This window comes from Saccostrea cucullata, unplaced genomic scaffold (genome assembly GCF_032062105.1).
Source record: "Saccostrea cucullata isolate Sc308-1 unplaced genomic scaffold, CSIRO_AGI_Scuc_v1 ctg20079, whole genome shotgun sequence".
Classification (NCBI taxonomy): domain Eukaryota; kingdom Metazoa; phylum Mollusca; class Bivalvia; order Ostreida; family Ostreidae; genus Saccostrea; species Saccostrea cuccullata.
This window is the reverse complement of record NW_026937361.1, coordinates 1-8,053: the sequence shown is the minus strand read 5'-3', so window position 1 is coordinate 8,053 and position 8,053 is coordinate 1. Positions and strand designations below refer to the sequence as shown.

Below are 8,053 nucleotides of genomic sequence, written 5' to 3'. Positions count from 1 at the left end.
AGTGGGAAGTAAAATATCTCTCCCATAACTATACCTGACTATAATATAATTGTATAGCAAAGAACTCCCAATATTTTGGGAGAAGATAGATACTTTTATGCTTTTGTAAATTTATATATATACAATTCCCTTAAACAGAATTCTCCCATGTAAGAATATTTTATTCCCATTCTGGGAGAGAAATAATATTTCTGCGGGAGTAAGAAATAGGGATAAACAAACAAAGAGATTGTGTAAATTAAATACAACAAGCAATAATAAATTTTTATAAACTTTAATCCTGACTCATAGTTCTTTTGTCCAATATACAGAATTGGGAGACCCACAAGTTGTCTCAAGGGAGAAAACCCCTGAACGGCAACATACCTTTCACTATAACAGGTGCGAGGAATCCAATAGGGTCGTAAAGGCTATTAATAGTTGCAAGTACTCCCCTTTTTGTAGAAGGATGAAGAGTACGCGAGACTTGAAATGTAAACATGTCTGTAGACAATTCCAGCTCACACCAAGGGTCCGTTGAAGGGGTGTTTCATCTAAATCTAGGTTCAGATCCTTGAGTTCTTTGGCTAAGTCATTGTTTGGAAATGCCGCGCATACCTTCGGATCATTGGAAGCCAATTTATGCAACCTGATATTCCCTTCCTCCATAAGAATTTTCTGCGTTTTCGCGACTATGTTGACTGCTTCTTCAACTGTATCTACGGATATGAGGCCGTCATCAACGTAAAAGTTTTTACACACAAATTGTCTGACATCCTCATCGGCATTTCTTACAGTTCTGCGAAGTCCCAAAGTAGCTACTGCTGGGGACGCACTATTCCCAAAGACATGTCTCTTCATTCTGTACTCTGTAAGTTCTTTCTCTACATCATTGTCTTTGTGCCAAAAGAATCGTAAATAGTTTCGGTGACATGCTGGAACTGAGAAGCGGTAAAACATCTGTTCTACGTCTGCTGTCACTGCTACCTGGAACTGTCGAAACCTTAACAAGATTCCAAGAAGGCTGTTTACCAAGTCTGGTCCGGTCAAAAGAACACTGTTGAGACTGAGTCCTTGAATCTGTGCAGATGAATCAAACACGCATCTGACGCTTCCTTTCTTGGGATGATAAACTGCAAAAAGAGGCAAATACCAATGTTCTTCCTCTGGGGAAGAAAGTGGTGGCGCAATCTCAGCGTGACCATTATCAAGGAGTTTGCTCATGAATTCCATGACATGCCGTTTTTTGTCAGGATCCTTCTGAAGTCCTTTAGTAAGTAGGTTTGCTCTGTGAAGTGCATGATTTCTATTGCTCGGAAGGAGCTGTCTGTTCTCTCTAAACGGAAGCGGTGCTGACCAACATCCTTCAGAATCTCTTTCAAAACCTTGCTCCATGATATCGTTGAACTTCTTATCCTCTATGGAGAGGCCAGGTGAGTCGTCATGCTTCGTCTTAGCGAATACGTCAGCTTCCTTCAGTCGAAATGAATTTTCGCAAGTTTCCATGAGAGACGTTCGGCCATTGGTCCTCGTATAAGTCTTGCACACGGACAAAGATTCCTGAGAATGTGAGGCCCCGTAGCATACCTCACCAATCACTACCCACCCTAAGTGCAGTCTTTGAGCAAATGGAGAGTCGGAGTCTCCCAGTCTTTGGTCGAGAATATGGTGAGCAGGCAGCAAATCTCTGCCAACCAGCAATGTTATCTCTGCGTTCTGATCTAACGGAGGTATTTCCTCTTCTATGTCTCTCATGTGTCTGTAAGATCTCGCGACCTCCGGTGTCGGAATCTCATCCCGGTTGTTTGGGATATAGTTGCATTCCATCAATGGTGGAAGACGAAGACTAGAATTTCCGTCCAAAGATGAGATAACGAATCCTGCCGATCTCCTTCCAGTTTGAGTAGACTGCCCGGAACATGAGGTAAGTTCGTATTGGATGTCCGGACCTTCCACACCAAAGAAGTTGAAGAAATCACTGTTTGCCAATGACCGATTGCTCTGTTCATCAATTATCGCATACGTTCGTAGCACCTTGTCCGGGTTGTTTCCATGGCGGATGTTGACCAAGAGAGTCTTAGCGCAGGATTTGCTAGTTTTATGTACGTTTCCGCAAATTTGTGTACATACTGTCTTTACCTGGCTGTCGGTTCCAGTGTCACTTGCGCGTCTCCCAACATGCAGGGCAGTGGCATGTCCTGGCTCCTTGCAGATATTACACTTGATTGTTTTCTGACAGTCTTTGGCTAGATGTTTCTCTTCACAGCATTTAAAACAAATTCCCTTTGATCTAAGGAATTCTCTTCTCTCTTGAACGGTTTTCTTCTGGAAGGCACGACAAGAGTTCAATGAATGGCCAGTCTCATGTAAGGGGCACAGTTGTGTGTACTCTGTCTTGTCCATGGGCCTCGAAGCATTCGTGTCAGTTTTCCTTGTGGCGACAGATGAAGTACCTGTAGGGTACAGTGGTTTTCGTCGATTTCCATCCTGAACAACTTTGGCGTTCTCGATTACATTGTCATAGTAAAAGGATGGGTCATTTTTCATTCGTGCTGTGTCACGGAGAAATTTGCAGAAAACATGGAAGGGTGGAAAAGTCATGTAGTGATTTTCCTTGAAGCTGTTTGCATGCCTGGTCCACTTCTCTTGGATTTGGTAAGGGAGTCTTGACACAATGGGGTTCACTCCACTTGATGAGTCAAAGTATGCGAAAAGCGAAGAGAGGTGTGGAATTTCCTTTGCTGCTTCTATTTCTGACACAATGTCTACAAGGTCGTATAACCGTTTGTTGTCTTTAATACTGAGCTTCGGGAAGGCTGAAAGTTTGTTTTTCAGTGCGGCTTCGATCATCTCAGGTCTACCATACCTGTCCTCCAAGCTTTCCCATAGTCGGGCTAAAGCAACATCAGGATTCACACTGGCGGTCCTTATGCTTTGTGCATATCTCGCTGATTCTGGTCCCAACCACTTATTCAATAGTTCTAACTCTTCCAAGGATGTTAAGTTCAGTTCACTCACAATGTTTTTAAAACTTGTTTTCCATCCTGTGAAGTATTCTGGGCGGTCGTCAAATTTTGTGAGTCGGCACCACAATGAATCTTTCTTCGCAAGGAACTTAGACACTTCATTAATAGGTCCATTGCTCGAGTCTTGTTTTGGAACAAATGCTGGCGCCATAGGAGACAGTGTAGTGTTGTTTGGTACGACACTTTGTTCCTTTTTCTCCAATTCAGTCTTTAGCTCTGACTGCTGTTGTACAAACTCTTCGACTCTCTCTTGAGCGACTTGCTGAAGGTTTTTGTATTCTTTATCTGTAAAATTCTCATCTGATACTTCATCTAAATAATCTAGACTGTTCATTTCAATCTGTGCCTCCTCCATCTCTCTCTTGCACTGTAGAATTTTAAGGTCATGGTCAAGTACAGCTTTCCGTTTCTCCATCTCAAATTCTTGTTGCACATATTTATCCTGCACTTTTGCTGCTTCTAATTTGGCCCGGTGTCTGGCTAGCTCTGAAGCTATGGAGGAAGACCTTCTCCCTGAAGACATGGCTGTAGGTGGACTTATCTGGCTGATGTTTGTCGTTGATTTTTCCATTCAATTAATCACTAGCTCGGCTATGAATTTTTCACTGTGCAATGTTGAATGAGTTTATTGCATCCAAACCCCCGGAGAGGGTGAAAAACTACAAACAAACAATACAAAAATGTAAGCAATATGTCGATATAAAACATACATAATAAAAATATGACTAGAGCGGGTTTCCATAGTTTTGAATTTTTAACAGATTTCAAGGAGGAGATGTTCTAACGAAATAATTTCCAAAAGATAATAGACAGACATCAACATAGTTTATCCCTAGCATGTTTACAGATGTATTAATAATGGAATAATCAATCAATTGTTGCAATCAAATTTAACGATCAAAACAAAGACAGGCAAAAAACGCGCCAAGTGCGCCTTGACTCAATATGACAGTTAAAAAATTACACATGACTAGAAAATGAATATTATGCATTGCCTACACATAATAGTAAATGAAAAATCATAAAACTTACTTCATAGGTGGCTTTAAATGCAGTAAAATAAGCTGGGTTCTGGAACCCACGAGGTTGGCACTGATGCCTTAGATCGTTTCCGGTAAACAATAAAAGTAAGGTAAAAACCAACAAATCCGGAAAGATTAATTCCGGGGCACTACAAATGTTCTTACGTCAAATGAATTTGATTTAGAATTCTAAATATCACAACACACATTTCCTTGTTTCTCTATTATTCATAATTATCAAAATGTTCTTTTCATCTACAAGATGTAATTCCTTTTCAATTTCTCAACCAAGATGCTGTAAGGTTACCTTGACCCTGCTACCAAAGTTGTTCCCTTTCGGTTTACACTGATGTGGTTGACGGGGGCAGTAAATCTGGCCACAATACCATCTGTAGAACCATCGGGGAAAGTAAACGCTTGTACCGTGTTTGTGTCAGTAGCAACATAAAACTTGTTATTCTGCAATAAATGACCAGAAAAAAACATGTAGAAAATCTCATTTGTAATTTTCATATCATTTCTTAATTAATAAATAATTAGCAACTCAGCTCAACATCAAAAGATTTCGGTAAAAATCCTAGTATGTAAATCAATCTTAAATATGTTTCAGTCTAAGAACTTATGATGTTGCATCTTGGAGAGCATATTACTACTCTTTACTCTCATTACATTTGCACCTTCATTTCATATCTTGCGTGTTACAAATAATTAACAGAGCTTAATAATTTTAAAAATCATAGCTTGATCTCTTATACTGTCTGTCTAAAAGCCTTGCAGTGATGAAAATGAGAACCGCTTCAACAGGTGATCTCTGTTCCAGGGAGTCCGTCCCTTGCAAAGAAAAGATAACTCTTCCTGGGACCTCCACCGTCGTCTCCGACTTAATTTGCGTTAGTCACAAGAAAGGTGATAATGACTTACCTTGAATGCGACACTGAAGGCTTTGTCTCCAGTTCGATGGGAGATTGCATCGTCATCCTCCGCCCCCTCCCATATTCTGACATCTCCATCAGAACCACAGGTCAAAATATACCTTAAAGTATTCAATAACAGTTTGTTAATGATCAGAGCAGGGACCTATATACTAACGGGATGGGCAACTACTGCAAATCTCGCGATATCTCGTAAGTCCCGGGATTTCGTAAGTCAACTTTAATTAACTATATTTTTACCGCTATCGCATATTTGAGATCAAATCTTTTAATTATCTGTCAAAAAATCATTCAAGATTTGTTTTAATCATGTATTACACTCCTTATCTTAGTAGTAATTTTGTTTTATGCAAAATCAGCACATGCCCCGATCGGCCATATTTCCAAGAAATCGCCGATTTCGGTCTTTGTTTTCTTTATATTTAAATTATATTATTATCATTTAAAATTTATTAATAAATCAATTCCAATACATAAAAGGAATAAATGATAATAATCAGAAAACACCCTGTTTACTGGGAATAAATGTTAATTGAAAAATTTGTAGTGTCTTGCGTGATGTTTTGGGTATAAAAACATGGCGATGAAGGAGTTGCCTATCCCTTTAGCAGGTCCGGCACAATCTCTTAATTAAGCTATATAGCTTGATTTAGCTATATAGCTTTATTAAGCTATTCAGAATAGCTTGATTAAGCTATTTTCTCAGACTTTTTTCTCAAATGTGTTATTTTTTCAACATGTGCAAAAAGTCGCACCTTAGTGCAGTGGAAATATTAAACTTTGTACTCTTCTGAATACAATGCATGTAAAAATCACTCACCAAATTGCGTCTCCTTGAGAGACTTTGTACTCAAAGTTTTAAAAGTTTTGGGGCTATTGATGAGTGACCACACAGTTATTTCTTGAATGAAATTATAAAGGAGGCCAGTTATGGCCAACAGGATAATTGATTAGTAACAGTTCAGCACAATGAGAAGCAATCATACTTACCCACGCCTCACCACACACACAGTTAGTCAAACAATGGAAATTCATATTTTGCTTAAAAGTATTCAATAGCAGCAATGTAAGAACTTTGTATGATTTAGGTTGTATTTTTGAAAGTTCATAGTACATATATGAATAGTCAAATATTTGCGACTTTTTGTTTATTTCTTTCAAAGAACGTTTTTGTGAAAAATTGCATATAAATAGCTTTATCAAGCTATTTTGAATAGCTTAATAAAGCTATATAGCTTTTTAAAGCTATATAGCTTAATCAAGAGATTGTGCTGGACCTGTTCAGTATATATCAGGTTGGGCACAACCTACCAAATGGTCCTTTATCCCCCATTTGGTAGACAATCTACCATATCGGTATCGAATTTTACTGACCATTTGGGGGACAAAATTGGCTGTGTTTAATTTCATGGAGTGGCGTGAAATTCGAATAATTTTAAACCACGTGGAATAAAATATAGATATTTATCGGTGTTCTGGATGAAAAAAATCAGGAATTCTATGTGCAATTTTTTGCGCATAGTCGTTCAAAAATTTGACAAAAACGTAGCTTAAGTTAACAAGTGCAATGTTTCTCCGTATTTTACTTTCAAAGAAAATTCTCTCCTTCTCCAACGATGTTGCACCTGTCAATCATGTCCTTTACTTTCTATTTTGATTATCCGGGCAACCAATCAATTAGTGCAAACCAATCAAAGCGATGATCTATTTTAAACCTGACGAAAAGTCGAATTTAACTACGGCGACACGTTTGTGTAAACTTTCAACTAGGAAATCAGAAGAAAAATAGGTTTTCGCCTTTATTTCGTTTTATTTTGTACACAATGGCTTTGTTCTTCATAAAAATAGTAAATGCAGTTGGAGTATGATACAACTATTGTTCATGATTGTTTGAAAACGATGTAAATGGGAAAAAAAACAAGAATAATGGCAAAAGTCATTTTGTACATCTTTTATTGAATATTATTTTTCAAATTAATCAAATTCACCAGTTATATGCATATTAAACCCAAAAAGGTCGCAAGGAATCTGCAACTTCTTCCTAAAAGAAAAATGACAACAAACATTACGTTCAACTCTGGAAAAAATTAACTTTATAGCAGGAAGTGCGCACCATACCGGTAAGGCATGAGGAGATCGTTTTTAACATTGTTTAACGGGATTTTACGGCGATAAACATTGACGAAGATCCAAATCGAGATTGAAAGTTAACTCATCAAGAATTAAATCACAAGATGAAATTGAATTTTTATCCAACAAAATACAACAAACATTATTTTTTGATCGATTGATCAAGAAGTTCGGCTGTTACAGACAACTATGGGCATTGTTTTTACAAAGTTACGGAGAAATTACACATAAAGATTCAACCAATTTATGATAACTGTGCGAGGAATATGTTCACTAAAATCCCCCAATGCCTAAATAAATGCGCTTTTGTTTTATTTTGATAAAGATTACAATAGAATAAAAAAGTCCCCCATTTGGTCAGTAAAATTCGATACCGATATGGTAGATTGTCTACCAAATGGGGGATAAAGGACCATTTGGTAGGTTGTGCCCAACCTGTATATAGGTCCCTGATCAGAGGTACAGGTCAAAATATATCTTATAGGATAAATTTACACAGTTTGTTCATGAAACTTTGTCATGAGGATACAGAGGAAAACAAGTCTACAGGGCAGTAATGGTTCACCCTTGTGCAGACAGTGACAACAGAAATTAACATACTTACATTGTAAAATTATTACATTATATAGATTGGCAATTTTCTGACTTACTTTCCCTTATCATCATAACAAAGACTTGTTAATCCCTCGCTGTGAGCGTATCGCAGCGGCGAGCACGAAGGCATAGTTGCTTAAATCTTATTATTAATTAATTTTCAGAACTTCCACTCGTCTCTTGTTTTGATGAGCGCGCCAAAATTATTTATTCTGCTTCACGATCCCGATGCTTTTTTGAAGCTCGTAAAAACGTTGGAGTGCCCCAGTAATTTTGCCAATGTAAAGTTTACCATAGAAAACAAGTCTCGTTATTGAGGGCTCTGCCATACCCATGAATGAGAGCTTGTTTACATGTAATGTTTCATATA

General features: G+C 37.9%; 2 protein-coding genes across 2 annotated transcripts; both read right to left on the bottom strand.

The window, feature by feature from the left end:
• Nucleotides 1-372: 372 nt before the first annotated feature.
• Nucleotides 373-4,141, bottom strand: LOC134248070 (uncharacterized). The gene is made up of 2 exons (XM_062730496.1): nt 4,038-4,141; nt 373-3,664 (listed from the first exon to the last, which is right to left on the bottom strand). The coding sequence occupies exon 2, from the start codon at nt 3,574-3,576 to the stop codon at nt 373-375; it is 3,204 nt and encodes a 1,067-aa protein (XP_062586480.1). The 5' UTR covers nt 3,577-3,664; nt 4,038-4,141.
• A 189-nt stretch (nt 4,142-4,330) lies between these two features.
• On the bottom strand, nt 4,331-7,873 carry LOC134248069 (WD repeat and HMG-box DNA-binding protein 1-like). The gene is made up of 3 exons (XM_062730495.1): nt 7,740-7,873; nt 4,949-5,060; nt 4,331-4,486 (listed from the first exon to the last, which is right to left on the bottom strand). Exons 1-3 carry the CDS (start codon nt 7,811-7,813, stop codon nt 4,331-4,333), a joined length of 342 nt encoding a protein of 113 aa, XP_062586479.1. The 5' UTR covers nt 7,814-7,873.
• Between the last annotated feature and the right edge of the window lie 180 nt (nt 7,874-8,053).